Source organism: Apostichopus japonicus, chromosome 9, assembly GCF_037975245.1.
Source record: "Apostichopus japonicus isolate 1M-3 chromosome 9, ASM3797524v1, whole genome shotgun sequence".
NCBI lineage: Eukaryota > Metazoa > Echinodermata > Holothuroidea > Aspidochirotida > Stichopodidae > Apostichopus > Apostichopus japonicus.
The window spans coordinates 9332371-9352292 of NC_092569.1; the positions used below are offsets into that span (position 1 = coordinate 9332371).

The window sequence follows — 19922 nt, forward strand, 5'->3', positions numbered from 1 at the left end:
TAATGTAAGCGCTGTATTTATTTGTACAGATAACTATCGTAGAAGCAGAGTCGGCTAACTGTGTGAACTATATATAACGGTGATGATGTTATCGGGTAGAAACATGGAATGGATTTGATGGGCTCTTTATAAAACATACAAATGCATCTCTCTGAGGGGGAGGGCGAAGGGGAGGGCCAGTGGCGGGAATAGGTATAGGGTTGTCTAAAGGGTGGAGGCGGTTACACTTAACTTATTGAAGAGGATACTGAACATGGGAATTGGGATGGAACAGTGATAATCTAGAAAGTGAATAATCATAGACCTGTATTACAATTTATTTTTATAATCCGACCAAGCAATAATGTATTATATACATTTCATTGATACTTTTTTCCGTGGTTACAAATATTCCTGGAACGGCATTGAGAATATGATATGCTTAATAATTTTCATTTTTATGGTATTTTATTTATGGTATTATTGAATAGTCTGTTCCCTTTTTCTGTGGGATTGTCGAGTGAGACGGGATTTGGCGACTTAAATATTTTTTTTTTTCATTTTGTTTAGTAACACGTCATACACTGAGGAAGATATCAAGGAAGGAAATGGGAAACTTATATGAGGTTGGGCTAAGGAACTAATGAAGGCGAGAGGAGTAGCAATATATTCGTTGTGTAACCAATTTGACTTCTGAGTCTTGTCTGAGATAAAGAAATATACTAAAATATGAGCGGAGTTTACGCCTCTTTCTATTTAACTACAATATATTCTTAGCAGGCCTATGTAAAGGAAACAATGGACATGAAGAAACAAAGAAAACAAAGTAAATGAAAATGGAGCTTGAGATACTAAAAACAAACCACTCGGTGACAGGAACAAAGAGGGTGATGATAGGGTTAAGGTGGAAGGAGGGTAAAAATACATTGAAAAGGGAAACTGCGAAGAACAAATAGTGTAATGATGATTAGGTGAAAGGTGTTGGTAGGGTACCGATGGATTGATAAATGGGAGGTGTCGGGAATGTATTGAGTGAAACCGGTGTTCGAATGGGTTATAAGTGAGGGGTTGGGATGGAGGGGGATTCAATTACACTAAATTGTAAAGGGCAAAGCAACGCGTCATGATCAAATCAAGTATATCATAATATTTATACGAGGAATAATAAAATATTAAACAGTTTTGTGTAAAGTTATGAATTATAAAAGCTGAAGCTCACGATAACTTTTTAATCTATTATGTTTAACAGTATGATAACACGATGAGAATAAATATTAATTTAGCTTATTTGTTGTCAAATTGTATTCAAACTTTAAGAAGAAATTGATGTAGTTTTAACTGAATTAAATCTTAACGTCTGCCATTTATGAAATACATATTTGCCTTTAATGATTTTATGGTAGTTTAACATACAATCTAACTTTATAATTAACTCCATTCAATTGTTTAATTTCCCATTTTGATATCTGTTATTTATTAACTTAATTTGAGTAACTATGTTTTACATTTAGACAAATAAAACTGATTTATTGGCTGCTTGATTGGTAAACATTTCAGTTTTATAAAGTATTATCATTTGATCACAATGTCTTGGGTTTCAACAATAGATTTATAAGATTTTGCTATTTTTAATGCCATCATTTTACTTCTTTGACATTATTAACGATTTTCAATCTCTTAAATAGCTTGTACATAATTGAAAAACAAATATTTTGGAGGTCTTAGCTTAAGAAGTCACATATACTTATAAACTTCAAAAACCCTATTTTAAAATGTTCATTAAACTTATTAGAATTATTAAATTCAAACTACCTTGCGTATATATATCTTGTTTGATCCTAATAAACACTCCTGTCACATTAAAACCCATTTCCTAGTGAAGAACTTTAACATTAAACTAAACAAAGAACATTTTAAACAACCCCACCTTCTCATACCAACACCCTGATAAAATGTTACATATTAATCCTTTGTATTTTGTTTTAGCTATCATAATATGCTACAGAATTCCTTTCACGATGACCTAATTATTAAAATAAATTCAACTGAACTAATTAATTCCAATCCTTGACATTACAAAATACAGCATACGTGACATTCGCTATGTTAGTTTAACATTAATAACTTTATTAATTAAATTAAAATAATTTAATTCCCGGCCTGTTTATCTGTTATGATGATTCTAACATCTACACCGGCATACTTACTCCAGCTCCTTCAAGCTTGTACACTGCGAGGAGTAAGACAAGATGGCCGCCAACTCTTCATTAGTTAGTTCCCTGTTGTTGTCAAAGATAATCAGCTTCTGGAGAGAACTCAGGATAACGAGAGAGAGACCAGACTGAATGATAAGGTTCAGACCAGACTCATCTACTCTAGGAGAGCAGGCTCCTAGAAACACGCATGAGATAGGAAGCTAGAATGAAAGAATAGAGTTACTGATAATAGAGTAGATAGAGATAAATAGATTGGATTTGGTGAGGATTAGAATAATTATTATGATATTATAAATAATAAAATAACGAAATAAAAATAAAGGAAAGTAGAGCAATAAACTAGGACATTTAGGTTGTGTTTATTTGTACAAAGGAATACATTAATGGAACGGAAATAAGGGATTGATTTTAATGGGAGTAAAATTAAAACAGAAATAAATGGATTAGATTAGAGGAAAATAAAGTATATCACGATAAAATGATTAGTTAAAGGTTATATAGCTAATAAGATGTAATAGAATAATAATGTTAGGATACATATTTTAATTTATTAAATAGGAAACAAATCTCAAAGACGGGATGAGAAGCTTACAAAGTTCGGGTAATCAAGAATTGAGATCATTCTATCTTTTGAAGAAATATATTGAGCACATTTATTTAAGTTTGTTTTAATTTAAAACATCAGAAGGAAACTGTAATTTAAATTAAAATATTAGGCACTCATGTAGTAGAAATCATGAAAATGAAACCAATACTTCAGCTATCGTGGAGTCTGGTGGTATCAGATGATGAGCGGAATATACGTCTCAAACCACCAACATTGCTTAGAGGAATATTATACAAAGAAAGCAAATCAAAGCTGAGAGCCTCATCATGCAGAGATTTAAAAGCATACAAAAGGATTTTGTACCTAATCCTGTCCTTAACCGTCAGCCAGTGTAGAGACACAGAAGCATGGAAGAACACCGATCACGTCCGCAAGAAAACACCAAACGCGCAGCCTTATTTTGAAGGCCCTGAAGTCGCCTAAGATCCCTTCCCTTAGCACCATACGATAACGAATTGGCCTTTAAGCAATGACAGGACCAAGGCCCTCACTGCATCGTGACAAGCATCATGCGAAATGAATCTACGAATTCCGAATATGAAAATTAACTCTCTACAAACACTATTAACATGCTCAGACATGCTCATGGTGGATCAAAAATGACGCACAGGTTCCTAACAAATAATAATCTATGAATAGAAGCATCACCGAGCTTTAACTGAATAGTGGGCAGGGATCATAACATGTATGGCGAGGCAATGACCATAATTCAGTTTTGGTTTGATTTAATTGCAACGTGTTCTGTGACATGCAAATGTTTATCTCAGAAATACAGCCAGAAAGCTTACAAAGGGCACGTTCATACTCACCAGCTACTTTGGGATCAAACTCACAAAAAAAGTTGTGTGTCATGAGCTTATAGATGGAATGGGGGACATTATGAACCCCAATGGATCCTTGTGGCAAAGAATAATTTATGATATGTTTCTCAGACAAAACACCATTAATGGAAACTCACATACAACTGTCTTGGAGATAGGAACTAAACAAAGTAATAGCAGTGCCATTGTTACCAAATCAACACTCCAGCCTACTATTAGAATGGAGTGTGAGATGGTATCAAAGGCTGCAGACAGTCAAGCAAGACTTAAAGCACTGCCTTATTTCTACCAAGAGATTGTAAAATGTTACCCCTCATCTGAAAGAGGGCATTCTCCGTACTGTGGTGACTCTTATACGCACTTTGGAATATGTCATCAAGATTGTTAGCACTAACATGGTCAATAACTTGATATGAAACAGCCTTTTAAATAACTTTACCAATAAATTTGATATTCGCATCTGGCCGGTAACTCTTTAAAGCATTTTGGTTTATAGTGATTTTCTTAAGAACTGGCGTAATAATAGATTGTTTAAGAGTAGTGGGAAAAACACCAGATAAAAGAAAATTATTGACAATCCTGGTAATGATTGGTAACAATATTGGGAGATTTTGCTTAATAAGCCAAGAAGGAAGCAAATCTAAAGAACAAGTTTTAATTGACAACACACCAATTATTTTAGCAATTTCCATATTGGTAAGAGGTTTGAATCCCGACATTAATACATCAACCCGAGCCTGGTTAAACGATTCATTAGCAGCCTGCTCAACATATTGGGGACAACCAGCGCCAGGGACAATATTTGATCGAATCTTGTCAACCTTCTCAACAACGAATGCCAGAAAATGACTATCAAGTTCAGTGTCTGCACCAGGTAGGAGCCTTGAGGAATTATTTAATAAGGGGTTGTTTATGATTATCTTTTATGATGTCATCATAAAACCTGTTTATTACCAAGTCAAGAGTATTCACATACCTGTGAGTTGCACCAGCAATGTGTTGACGAAAACCAAGGGTCGAGAGAATTGATAGGAACTCTTTAGAATTAGCCTTCTTAAACGCTACTACACTTAAGGGAGGAGTAGCATGTCTACTGCGCTAAATTAAATGGTTGAGAGCCAAAGCTAAAGGGCTCAAATACGTAGAGGGAAAGACCCTATATTTAGGAGACTTCAGAGAGGCTGAAGCGGCGATAGTCAGATATACCCAACGGCTGGTTTTTGCAGAAGAGATAAACGTTTAGCAAAGATGTTCAAAGCAGAATGTTTTCAAGAAACATTCCATGATGATGGCTGATGGAATATTACGAGTAGGGGGGGGGGGGGCTGGAGCGAGCTCCTATCAGCTTCGAAGAGAAGCACCCGATAATATTGCCATCAAATCACCATGTAACACGGGTTGGTAGGTCATTCTGGCATGGAAATGACATGGGCATCAAATTGAAGTAAGTTTTGGATACTGAAAGGAGGAGCTACAATCAGAAGGGTAATAGGTAAATGTATTAGTAGTAGGTGTAGGAATTCACCTCGTGGAGAACAGAGTTGCCGTGCGAGCGTGTATCACCTAATAAGTCACCTTTCAGCTTTGTGAGAATAGACTATTTTGGGCAACTAATAGTGAAACAAGGCAGAAGCCAAGTGAAGAGGTGGGGTTGCCTATTCACGTGCCTTGCTATGCGGGCATTACACATAGAATTAGCCAAGTCTCTAGACACAGACTCGTTTCTAAAGGCATTCGGGTGGATTTCAAGTCGTAGAGGTAGGCCCGATAAAGTTTTTAGCGACAACGGGTCTAAATTTCAAAAGTGGCGTAAGGGAATTACAAATGACAATACAGGAGTTGGAGAGTAACAGCATACGTAGGTCTTTATGCTGCAAAGGTATTGAATGGCATTTCAATCCTCCCACAGCCAGCCATATGGGAGGGGCTTGGGAAAGGATAATCCGATCGGTGAGACGGATATTAAAGGTATTGTTAAAAGAACAACTAGTGAATCAGGAGGTGCTACATACCAGTGGCGGCGGAACGGGGGGGGGGGGGGGCTTGGGGGGCTCAGCCCCCAATGAAAAGTTGAGGGGGCCAATGCATGATAAGCCCCCCCCCCCAATATTTTCCAAGGCTCCGAAGCGTGATCTGCCCATTTTATTTTAATGAATTATTAAACAAGAACAAAAACACAAAATAACCGTGACAGTGATTGGTTCATAGAAATTTGTTGGCAACTGCGCAAGGTTTTGGAATTACCCATTTGTAGACATTAAGAAATGCTTTCTGTTTGTTCTTATGACATTTATTTAATTATTGCATTTAATTGCAAGTAGTAATTTACTACACTCAAAAACGTCTTTTCAAGTACACTACGAGTAGTAGATATTCTCTAATGAACCATCGAATATACAAATTACAATGTTTTACAGATTTTTACGTGCAATCTGAAAAATTGCAGGCTTGAGACCCATATTTTAGGGCTAGGTATTTGCAGCATAAACACTCGGGAAGTGCCGTTTCCGGCCATCTGGGGGTTTGAAAAATTTTCTTGTACGCTCCGCGCCAACCGATGGTGGCGCTCCGCTTAGATAGTCTCCACACATTAGCCCCCCCCCACCCCCGCCCCCAATAATTATCCCGTTCCGCCGCGCCTGCTACATACAGTAATGACTGAAGTAGAGCAAATCCTCAACTCGAGACCGTTAACGCAGATCAGCTTGGATCTTCGCGATGCCGAGCCGCTGACTCCTAACCAACCTCTGTTATTGAGAGCAAATTCGGGTGGGCCGCCAGGTAATTTCGAGAGGAGGGATGGTTACGGTCGCAAACAATGGCGTCCGAGCCAATAGATAGCAGATCAGTTTTGGAGAAGGTGGGTAAAAGAATATTTACCATTGCTGCAAAGTCAGCAGAAGTGGCACAAAGAACGAAGGAACCTTCAGTTAAATGATATAGTGCAAGTAGTAGATGACAGACTGCCGCGTGGGCAATGGTCAGCTGGCAGGGTGTTCCCAGACAGCAAAGGTAGAGTAAGACAGGTAGAGGTCCGGGTAGGTTCGTATTATTTAAAACGGCCTATCGAAAAGCTTTGTTTGTTAGAAGGCGGCAGCGAAGTTCAATAAAAGCTGAGCATAAGTGCTGGCAAGTGTGACACATCAGGCGCCTGGCCAAATGTATAAAAGTTTAACTGTGTTAGGATGTATAGTTATTGTTGTTATGTACAGTGGATGTTCATTGTTAATAAGTTAATTACAAGTGTTGTAATAGTATATATATATATATATATATATAGTGGGACCGGAAAGAAAGAAAGAAAGACCGGCAAAGTGTAGTGACCCTCAATTGTGTTACAGTTCATGTTTAATCAAGATTAGGGGCTTTGAGAAATTAATGCTGCTTTAAGTTAAAGGGGAATGATCGTCTTGTAGTCGGATCATTTGGCGCCGGAATGTTGCAGCAAAATTAATTGTTCTCTAGCGCCACCAATTGCGTATCTCATATATTGGTAGAAATCGAGTGAAGACGAAAAGAAAGTACAGTTAATCTGGTAAGAAATTAGATGAGTGCTAAATTTAATGTTTTGTGAAGTCAAACTATAAACTTAGGGCCTAGCAGGGTTTTACGATTTTGTTGGAAGAAGCGTGTACATCAGTAGTGCACTTTGTGCTAGTGCTGTAGTGATGTGTTCGTTGAACGTTCACAGTTGCAGTCGTTTTTGTACTATTTGTGTACGAGTACCAGGGGCCTGTGCAGAAATGAGACCTAGGCATATAAGATGTTTGCGATGCATCCAGGGACTTGTTTGATTGTGCGTGCAGTTAGTTGCACAGTGCAGTGAAGGATGACATGGTTAGTGAAGATACAGTTACTCTTTGTGCTTGGAAGAAGATTTTACAGTAGTTGTTGATCTATGAGTTTAGATTGTTGTGTGTTATTTTAAGACAGATTTTAATTGTTTTACTGTTATTGATTTCAGTGAACCGCTACGACAGACGTTATTGTTGACTTTGTTAGACGTGTTCTTAGACGTTGCCGTCGTCAAAGTCAAGTAGACGTCAAAATAAACATAAAGCTACACCATATTCATGCGTCATATCGTTGTTGTTTGTTTTGTGATTGACGAGTTCAGCTAATCCTCAATACACACATGAAGCCTGCGACGCTTTAAGGTGACCATACATACTGATGTTACAAGATGAGTTATGTCAACTTGACTGTTAACTGTTTAAAGTAGGTAGCTGTGGTCAGTCAACAATACTGTTGTGCCATATTTGTACTTTAATTTACTAATTTATGTCATTTTAGTTACAGTTTTGTATCTGAAGCTTCCCGGTGCTTGTCATACACCGGACCAACATCACTTTACAATCTTCTGAATCTTAGCCGTTGATTACCAATAACCCTACATCTATATTATTATCATATACTATGTTTCGTTTATTCGGTTTTAGGTTCTTTTCTGGTCACATTTCACCCTCATATTCCTGTCTCACTATAGATGGTTATATATCTTATTTTATGAACACCGCTGTAGTACAATGTTGGTCTTCGTAATAAATAAAAAGAATGGTGTGTGTTTGTTATAACTATGCTTCCTCAAAATGAACTTTGAATGGTGTCACAATTGTTCACAACAAGCACTTTGAGCATGCGCACTGAGTAGAATACAACATAACATAATTATAATTAAGAGCGCAGAAACGATTGAGGATTATGCAAATATGAGTGATATCCCAAGATTTGGTCTGCTGCAAATGCAGCCTGTATGTGTAATATATATATGCATTTTTGTTTTTTACATGGAGCGGTAAAGTACACTTGAGTCAATACAAAACGATAGTTCATGTTCGTTGGAGAGGGGAAGGGGTGCTAATTAGAATTATTTTCATATTTCCCTTGTAACGGCGATACAAGTGAGAATATTGATGTAAAACTCAAACAACACACCAATCATCGCGCATTAAAATTCACTTCTATCACACAATTTACAGTATTTACGTAGCCTTCAAGAGCCATATCAATCGATATTTACATAACAAACAAACAGTTTACAATATAACTGATCAGCTGATATTTGTTTTCTGTTAATACTTTGATCCTGTACAATGCTACATTCGTGTATTCTTTACTTCCATATAGCAAAAACGAAACATTGATAATGACGGGGGCTTTGTGTTACACCAAGGACCTCTCTCCGTGACAGCTCCCTGATTACAAGATTGCACCCTTTATGACGGCTGCCTAATTACACAAGGGAACCCATATTGTGACAGCTCCTTTAAATAATAGGGAGCTCTGTTTGTGACAGCTCCCCAATAAAACCAGGGAGCTCTCTAAGTAACAGTTCTCTAATTATACCAGAGAGCTCACTTTGTGACAGCTCCGCTCATAATACCAGGGAGCCCTCTCTCTCTCTGTGACAGCTGTCAATTTTAGCAGGGAGCTCTCTTTATAACAGCTCCCTAATTATACCAGGGAGCTCTCTTTGTGACAGCTCCCTAATTATACCAGGGAGCTCTCTTTGTGACAGCTTCCTAAATATACCAAAGAGCTCTCTTTATGACAGCTCCCTTCATTATACCAGAGAGCTCTTTCTGTGACAGATCTTCATTTTAACCAGGCAGCTCTCTATGTGACTGCTCCCTAACCGGAGAGCGCTCTTTTGTGGCAGCATCCTGCTTTTTTAACGGGAGATCTGTGACAAATACCAACTCTAAACCAGGGCGCTTTCTTTGTGACAGCTTCCTAATTATACCAAGGAGCTCTGTTTGTTACAGCTCTTAATTATAGTAGGGTCTCTCTCGAAGACAAAACAGACCCTGTAAGTTAATAGTGAAATGTTGACGTAATATATTCATTGTTAACTTAACATTCACTGCCTGTGAAAATAACAAGACGTTTTGTACATACAACAGTATCGTTATATTGTAAATTGACGTTCACCGTTGGTTGTATATAGAATAACAGTTGAAAAGATTATAAATTGCATGACCTCAATAATGAATAAGTTGTCTTTAATGGTGAATAATATTTAACCTTTGCGTGAATGCAGAATTACACGTTATTACCTTTCTTTATCAATTAACAAACATCGGGACACTGTCCAATTTGTATGTTGATAGTAAAGGTGCTGCCAAAATTATGTGGGTTATATTCTCGTTGGGTGGTTTCGTTGCTTAAATATGCGCAAAATGTGTCTAATTAATCTTGAAGGTTGGTAGATTAACTTCTTTTGGTATAAAATAACTTGTATTACTGGTTGATAACTGTTGTTGTTTGTAAATGAAACATCAAAGTGTTAACTCTCGAGTATACAAAGTCGGTATATATAGTTGACTTAGTATTTACTGCTTATAAAAGAAATCGTATAATAATTAGGTGTAACATGTTGAAGGACGTCGGTATTCATTTGCAAGAAATGGGTTTCCCACTGATGAATTTATTACAATATATGCTAAAAAAGACGAATGTAACCTGATAACAATAAGAATTGTTTACAGGAGAGAGGTTATTAGTAAATGGAATTAATTCTAACTTCGTGATGTCATAGTTTTAATGTATTCTTTAATGAACGGCGCACCGTTTATCACGAAATTGTGTTAAATTGTGCGTTAGCGCAAGCGTCCTGGGGGCCGGTATTCTACTGTAAATACATATTTAAGAGGCCATGACACGAAAAATCCAACTAATCAAGAGTAACTTCTTCTGAATCTATGAGAAAATATATGTTCCAAACTATCCTCGTCACCTTGAAATCCTAAAGGACTAATTAGAAATTAACGTTTTAATATTCGCATCCGAAAATAGATATCTGAAAATGCAATTTCAAAACAAGACAATTAATGATGACGTCATGTTTGGAACACAAGTACCAAGCCCAGGCACGTACAAGATGCGCAACGTTCTTACTGTCACACAGACACACACATTTACACTGAGAGAACAACCACTGTATTACGCTATTTCGCTAGAAATTTCAAGTTTGTTTTACAACATGTTGTAAAATATCCGAGAGAAATGCCGGCCCGTTGTGTTGTTGGGGCTGCACAAATGTCATAACCCATGCAATTAGCCTTCATCGATGGCCGAAGGACGAAAAAAGCACGGCGATTATGACCAAGTTAGTGCACAACACCAGCGCCGATTCACTGGGCCTAGCCAGTATACAGCTCCGTATGTAGCGAACACTCACGGAAGCATAGTACGATGCCACCTTTTTTTTATGAAATAAAACAAATGGACTTTAACGGGTCGACATAAACGAATCGTTCTTCTGTCAAGTATTCCACATTAAAAACTCCGAAGATCAGATTGGAGAACAGGAAACCTCCAATGGGCAAGTGGCGATCCTTGTACATGTATATGAATACATAGCCAACACACTGTACATATGGGGTGTAGGTCACCGTAACACAACGCACAATACGGTTTAGGGAGTTCCGCGAATTCCAACAACACATTTTGCAAAATGGACTGGATTTTGTTTTTAAATGCTTCGTTAATAATTCTTACTACGTTGTATGTTCCTTGCATGAGTTCCGAACGGGTTTGTTCTTCGATATGTTGTGGAGCTTCAATTTCGGCTCGTTTAACAGGCTCGAACTGATACGGTTCTAACACCTCAGGTCCACCCTCAACATTCGGTTCAATATTGGCATGATCATCGCCTTCACTCTCTGCTTCGAATATGAGAAAGGGCACTTTAATTATAGCCCAATTTCCCTGCCTGGTGAAAAACCACTATCACTTTGAACTTCGGTTGCCGCATTTGGTTCTAAATCTGACATTCCGCGGGAAATTTCGATCTGATTTCGCACCGACTTGTTATCGATTGTTTTGTGTTTTTATGTACACTTGTCGTACCGTAAGTATAATATGTGTTCGGAGGAATCAGCGAGAGCAGAATCGTGTTCATAACATGATGTCACATGACGTCATGAGTTTAGGAATATTTTCAGCCGAACGAACTTTTCAAGACCGAAGAGGGTAAATTAAATCTCAATTTTCGAAGAGAAAAATGAAATTTTTAACTGGCAAATTGGTTGATATATGACCTTGTGAGCATGCTTAGATGGATCCCAAAAAGACAGGACGTTGACATTTTCGTGTCATAGCCACTTTAATAACAGTGGGTTTATACTATAAACCTCTCGCAGCCCGCAACATCTCCCAACACCAGGCAACTCTCTCGGTGTAGCTCTTTGCATGGCTCGAGGCTACACAGACACTACATTAGTATGGTTCGATGACCATACACTACACTCCCTGTATGGATTGTTACTACATTAGTATGGTTCAATGACCATACACTGTACTCCTTGCACTGACTCCCAGAAAGGGTTGTTACTACATAAGTAAGGTTAGATGACCATACACTACACTCCCTATATGGGTTGTTACTACATTAGTATGGTTCGATGACCATACAGTGATTACAATGCTATTATGAACCTCAGTTCCGCTTCCATAAGTCGATTTTCAAAATGATTTCATCCATGATTTCGTCGTCCTTGGAATCATAGCTTTTTGTAACTACCCTCAAGGTTAATGAGTCTTTAATTTATCCCTAATTATAAAAATAGCAAAGAGTCCCCCTCAAACCCCCCCCCCCCCCCTGAATAATTCTACAGAGTGTTACGAGCAGGCTATTCTGTTCATATTTGTTTAGGGAAAGGCTGTGTGTCTGCAAGTTTCGGTTTTAAAGATATATAAAAAATTGTTAAGACTCTTTAAATTAAAGGAAAGAAACTTCCTCATTATTTTGTTTTGAATGTGTTATAAATTCAAAACTTTGTCTGCGTTGGACTGATATGATGTGTTCCTTTGTTTTTAACCCAATGATCTGTCATTCAACTAAGTGACAACGCCCTGCTGGTTATATGAAGTCTATGGTCTTGTTGTTAATGTTATGTTTGTATTTCTTTTAACTGTACTATACATTATATATTCAGCACACATTTCCACCATGATTCCTCCACATGAAAAGAGCATGGAAGATGCTATCAGGAATCTTACTTTGGGCTTTCATTTGTCAGAGTGTGTTTACTCTAGTTGAATATGTGTCATGGTTACATTTGCATTCGGCTAAAATGTCTAACAACTGAATCCATGAAACGAGTAAAATATTAATTTATTATTAATACATACGTTATATCTGGCAGCAATCTCCAGTAGCTGTATGGTAGACCTCTGTAGTAGTCTAGTTTGTGATTTCGTGATATCCACTTGACTAGAACACAAATCCCTGACTGTGTCCTTGATACCATCTACCTCACCAGTTTTTTCCAGGATGCAGAGGATGGCAAACTTTTCGCCGTCTCCCTTGCTCTTCAAGTAGTCTATTATTCTCTCCCCCGCTGCTGAGCTAATCCCACAGGTGAATCGATAGAGGTACTGAAGATTAAATGGATCCACTTTATCAAGAACATTCTCCAGCTCAGATGCACCTATTGTAGCAGCTACAATTTCCACCAGTCTGAAACACGCAAACCATTCACAGAATAGTTGATGGTAGAAGCTTACGTAAGTCCTTGTCTGTATGTCTGTAGCAGAAGTCTGTTCGTTTGTCACAGCAGACACTTCTTCCTCTACCAAGATACCAACTGCAATATAATGTTGACAAAACCCTTGACCTAGTCGTGTGCAGAGTCCATCCTTACGCCATGATAACTGTTTGTTTTCACCGCAGAGACCTTCAAATGCTACTTTACTAAGTTCCTTGTATTTGACAGCATACTCAATATTATACGCCTTTGCACCTTTATCCATTGATTTGTTACTAAGATGACTATGGAAGCATTGGATCATGTAACTAAAGAACTCAGTGACTGACTTGAATTTCTGAAAATGTGTCTTTTCGTGGGTCATGTGAGAAAACATTACAAAGATGAGAGGAACTTGGCATAGGTCATCCAGGATCGGGTTTTCTTTCAAAGCGCGCTTAATTTTAGCAATGCTTTCTTCGTCTTCCCCAATGAAAGCCTTGCGAATGTACTGGTCGCGTGCTTTTTCGTCAAAGCCAACTAACCTCACATATTTTGTGTTTGCTTTGTCATAGTCCTTCGGAATATATCTTGTTGTCAGGGTAACATCAATATTCCCAAACAGATTCCTCGTAATGATACGTCCTACGTCACTTTCGGTGGCTCCGTCCCTATCAGGAAACTCATCATACCCATCCAGGAGTACCTTAACAGAAGAACAACTTTCAATGATATCTTTAATATCAGTAGATTTGATACGAGGATCTTTTGGTCCTACTAAGAACAGCTTAATTGCTTGATAGATAGATATCTTGCTGTTCAGCTGCCTCAACCGGAGAAGAATTAGAATCTCTACATCTTCAAAAGCATTTACACCATTGCACCAATCATAGGCGAGCTGTAGGGTCACTGTTGACTTACCATACCCGGCTTCTGCTCTTATGATGCGCCGTTTGGCTATCATTCGAGGGTCTGTGAAGATATCTTTGTACGAGTCCACACGTACCCATGATCCTTCTTCCACCTCTGTCTCTCCTTCGACAACATAGATCTCTGTACCGCCCTCAACAAATACCTTGTCTACACAATATAGTCTGTCCTTGATGTACGGTATGGGCTGGATTGCGTCATATTGTAGTTTATACCTTTTCTTCAGAGACCTGATGAGAATTTCCTTTTTGTCTGAAAAGAGAACAAAAGTTGATTTGTAAACATTAGTTTTTGATCAATAAAATTGGGGCGTGTCAGTGCCTATATATTTATTAAGGAACTGTAAAAAATTATGGCGGGCAATCTGTTTGATGTCACTGTGAACGACAAAATTATACCAGTTAAATTGGAGCAATATTCATATTTATACATGGGGATTCTAAGTCTATTTATATTGGTATGTGCGGAGGGCAGTTCAAAACAAGGTTCAATAACCACAAAAAGTCGTTCAACTTGAAGAATTATCACGGAGAAAGTGAGCTTTCAAAACATGTTTGGTCTCTAAAAGAAAGTAATAGAGCCTTCCAAATCTCCTGCTCCATTTTCAGGAGATCAAACACATTGATCAACAGCTCAGGTTCTTGTAATTTATGCCAGGCCGAGAAACTAGCAATAATAGATCATTCTAGCCCTAATCTCTTGAACAAAAGATTAGAAATCCTCGCAAGCTGCAGACACCAACCAAAACACCCCCAAAATAAAGTCAACACTAAGATGAAAGAGAGACAGCTTTTTAGTACACCTCCTGACGATTGCTAGTAAGCATGAAACTCTGAGTAGAGGTTTGGTTGCAAAAATCAAAATTTAAATTTATATATATATATATATATATATATATATATATATATACATATACATATAAATATATATACATACATATATATATATATATATATATATATATAAAATATATATATATATATATATTTATATATATATATATATATATATATATATATATATATATATATATATTTATATATATATATATATATATCACCTTACACGCGTTCATATCTACATATTACAATTCTAATCCGTTAGGTCGAAGTAATAAGGTAGATGTCGATTTCAACTGGTATAATTCACTTCGAATTCAGTAAATGTTGATTTGTATTGGCCCTTTGTGAATTAAGTTATAATAACATAAATATTTCAATTACTTTGCTCTTTTCGGTGCAATTGATTACCTCTAAACAAAGTGATTTTATACAGTGTGTAAAATTATATGTAAAGTGTCTATAATATACCACCACGTTACAGAAGTCACTTATTCAGTTTAATAAGAGCAGTTTAATAAAATATAAATTAAATTAAAAAAAAAATATTGATGAACTCACGATCTACACTGAAAGAGTCATTAGAAGGCTGAGGCTTAAATCCTTAATGTTTATTTTAAACATTAGGCTTCTTATGCTAAGTTACTAATCCAAAACTATGTAATTTCAACAAACCTTGCACTGTAAGGCGCTCCATCGATAATGACGTCACAACAACTTTCGTGACTGGTTGGCGGGATCAACTTGGATCTTCACTTTTCCTTTCCTTTGAGTGGTATTATCCATGATTATCTTTCAAAGCGATGATCTGATGAATATAGATATAGTATGCATGGATAAACCTAACTTAACAAATTAGTTATCATAAATCAATGTATAATTTTATAAGTCAACAGAACCAGTCACTTTACCAACAGGTCTCTGGCTCAACAAAGATTACATCAAAGTGAATCTCTCCTTATCACTTAGTTACTGTTATCGTTTACACAAAACATCGACCTTTGAAGTAATCTAATATTAACTCGCCCTGAAAACAATTCAACTTTCTGTTTTTTTATCAATATTCACGATATCCTATGTAACCTACAGGTCGTCAGTTTAGATGGCGGGCTTCACAATTATTGCGAGGCTCTCTCTTAATTGTAGATACAGCGGTTATTCATTTGCATGTTAAAGAAGCTGTTTGAGTTAATTTGTATTATTATATCGATGCTAATCGATAGTGACATCAGATACAAATTTAGTTTGACTATATGTCAAGGATCATTCTTAAAAGTGAGGTAAAACTGCTTTTCTTCTTTAAACATTTTCAAATTTGGTTTTTAATGTGTAAAATACGACAATAGAAAGCGTGCACGTGATGAAATGTTAACATTGAGGATCAAATCAAATTTCTTTATTATTCCCTCAGTAACCTTTATTTGATGAAGTTAAAGAGAAAGATGACCCACTGTTATAAATACACATACTTGTGTATATTATTAGCCTACCAGGTTAAAATTGTGGGCCAATGTTAAACTGCTACTTTAAGGGGCACGACTGAGACTCGGGCAGAGAAAAAGAATAGTAACGGTTCCTTTATAAGCTATATTATTTTGAATCTCACACGATCTATATTTTTCTAATAACTTCAGTAAAATAAAATTTACCATGCATCGTTCTGATCACCCTGATAAAGCGAAAATATTAGTCACGTGATTGCAATCATACAAAACAAAAAATCATAAAAATCAGTTAAATTATTAATCTTAATCTGCTTATTCTATTGTTTCCATATTTTTCCTAATTATATTAAGAATACTGTAATGTTTCACAGTGGTTTTACTGACAAGAACCATATTCCCACCGGTTCAGCCTATTTTAACGTATTCAATGTTTTCTTTACTTCCCACATTTAGGCTCAACTTCTCACTAGATTTAACTTACTAAAACTGATCCAATGGTCCATATTCTTCCCACATGATTTACTCCATGTTCTATACGGATAGAAAGTAAGACAAATGCCACTCTCTCATGCATATGATTGCAAGCTGAAAATAAGCCTTTACCTTGAGGAATCCTTTAAATGATTTCTACCCGATTCACTCATTTAAGTTGGACTTAGACCTAAAGGCGCAATGCCTGCTATAAAGGTATTATATTCTAAATGTCTGTTTCGACAGGACTCACTGTTAGTATATTTATGATCTGGTCTGACAGCAATTAAGTGAAAGGATAGCACATGTTCCGACTGGAAGAGATATGCTCAAGCTGCATGACTGAACTATTAAATAACCAAGATTTACATAATAATAGTTTGACAACATGAGCTTAAAATGATTCCCTTCAAATTAATGAAATATTAAAATCAACATTGAAATATGATCATACAGACATGGATTATAATTCTTATACATTGAAATTGCCTTCAAGACGCCATGTTTATATAGCAATATGTTGTCATAACTTTAACATAGCCTGTGTTATTTATTACGTGTTTAGTATATCAGTCACAGCCTGTGTTATTGATGACGTGCTTAGTATATCAGTACATACATAGCTTCACACCATTAATGTCTCCTGTGTTACTTACCAGTACGACCATCGCTTTCAAGGTTCATCATCCAGAGTATAATTTAAGTCTAGAATCCTTTAATCCTTAAACAATAGATGAAAATCACGAAAAAAAGAACATACGGAAACAGGAATCAAGAACATCCAATTGACAAGATGGCGTCGTGTAGGTCATGTGACGTTCTAACATACGATCACGGGCGTTAAATAGATATCGGTACGAATCAGTCTATAGTTGTAACTGGTTCCAATATTCATGTTTCATAGTTAACATAATCAAATACTTTATTTGATAAAACAATTCATATCTGATATTTATGCCTTGTTGTGTTTATTCTGTCTTATCAGCCGTTCAAAGGTTCCTGCTGTACGTACATGCATTGCTCTAAGTTACGCCCATTAATAAGAAACCATTGTAAGTTTCCGATGTATTTTGTCATATGTGCGTAATAAGCCTGTAAAGTACGAAAAGTGTGTGGATGAAACTACAAGCGGTGATGGCCAACTCTGAATATGTCTTGACAAGAAATCTACAGATTCGTTTACGAAAATGAAAACAACGTAATTTCACTGTTTATTTAACAAATATAAAATAGGAAAAGAAATTATACACAATTTGGCAAAAGAGAGTGTCTATATAATGAGCGGAATTCTAACAAGTAAGATTAGGATTGAAAGGGTCGGTGATTAGAGTCCCGTTCTAGAAACAAATAATATTTTCCTCTGTTCAAATTGATCGTCACGGTCAGTTCTCCGTTGTTGATTAACTTCAGTAAGACAGGATTTCAATGAACGGAAGAACTCTGTTGTAGTTAAAGATATCAACAATGCCTCTTATATGTGAAAGGTAGATTTTTCAAATTATTGAATCATGTTAGAATACTGAGAAAACCATTTCTTTTTATTTAAAGAACTTTATATGCCTCAGTTAGTCAACAATATGGTGCAGTGGCGCAAGGGCGTGCACAGGATATCAAAGATGTGTGCATGGGGGAGGTGGGAGGGGGGGGGAGACTGGGTATCAATAACTCCCTATTGGTTAAGGTATTGGAGTCTGAACTTTTGTGATAGGTCCAGAGGCGGATGAAGGACTTTATAGAGTAGGGGCCTGAGCTGGATTATTGAAACCAGCTGCTATATGAGATGAGAGTCTGGAGATCCTGCCCGTAAAGATAAAATATAAATTTAGATATAAAATTGTGCACTGTGCATATTTAGACTATAAAGTAGGTCCATATAAGTAACAATAATCGCAATGTTTACTAATAATTGATAACAAAATAGTAAGGGTGATAATATTGACGTATCAAGGGTCCAATCCTCACCAGGATGATTGCAACAATCCACCGACTGAACCATTTCCCAACGACTGACGATCCAAGATGGGACCATGACCCATATGCACTCCCCCACACTCTTGCGCCCGACTGACGATCCGAGGTGGGGCCATGGTCCACATGCTCGCCCACCTCCTTGCGCACTCCACTGTAGGATGTTTTATAATCTTGGACATAATCTTAGCGATATTTTGATATATGTCCCACTGCATTCGATGTCTGCCACCCACCCCCCCCCCCCACTCCACCTTCTGGATTGAAACCTTTTCCGAGAGCCCCTATATAAGGACACAATGAAAAGAAAAAGTTCACGTGGTTACCCAATAAACGTTCCACAATAGGCAGTTTTTGATCGTTAGTTTTTATTAGAAACGATGAAAACAGAAGTAAATTCCGTTATCATTTAATTTATCCACGTGTTCTCATCGGATCAGTCAGATTTTCTCTAAACTATCGATCCTTAATGATACTCATAAAAAATAAAGTTTATTAGCATTAAATTTTTTGGGTTTTTCACTCTTTCTTGCTAACCCGTTTCGCCCTCGAAAATGCTTTTGGGGACATCTCCCTGCCTACACCCCTTCCTCCCCCCCCCCTCTAGCTACTCCATTGCTTGTAGTGAGTTTAAAGCACGAAAACACCTGTCAGAGGAAGGAATTAAATAACTCCAGAATGCATCTAAGCCCTGCTGGGACATGATCTGAGTCATTTTCACTTTTCAGATATTTAATGTTTTCTGATATTCATTTCTTATAAAACACGTAATATTTCAGAGAGGAATTCAGTCTCATTGGGGAGGCAGGAGCGTATCATTTTCAGTTATTCTTGCTTTATTGTATAATGCTCTGCTTTACCAAGGGTACAAGGGGGACCCTTGGGTACGCCCATGTCTGATTGGGTGTATCAAGTCACAGATAATCCGATCAAGTTGACAATCCCGAGTATCAAGTGGCTTAGAATGTGCTCGATAATGTGTCAAAGAGGGAATGTTTAGAATGGAATAGTTGAATGTAATTATAAATAATATATATAAATGACCATTATGAGTTTTATAGCAAATTTATAGACAATAACACCGTTATGATAATTAACAATGACTGACATGTGTATGATACAGCTTTTAAATGTTCAGTTCTTCATGTCTTGGTTAGGTTAACCCTAACCCTTACT

General features: G+C 37.0%; 1 protein-coding gene across 1 annotated transcript in view; it reads right to left on the bottom strand.

Annotated features, from left to right (window-relative positions):
- LOC139974434 (NLR family CARD domain-containing protein 4-like) overlaps nt 1-17694 on the bottom strand; it is a 34330-nt gene extending 16636 nt beyond the window's left edge. Inside the window, exons 1-4 of the mRNA XM_071981588.1 lie at nt 17435-17694; nt 15538-15670; nt 12759-14275; nt 2187-2395 (exon numbers count right to left, since the gene is read on the bottom strand). Of these exons, the coding sequence (XP_071837689.1) occupies nt 2187-2395; nt 12759-14275; nt 15538-15559 (1748 nt within the window). The 5' untranslated portion in view covers nt 15560-15670; nt 17435-17694. The remainder of the gene's footprint in view (nt 1-2186; nt 2396-12758; nt 14276-15537; nt 15671-17434) is intronic.
- Between the last annotated feature and the right edge of the window lie 2228 nt (nt 17695-19922).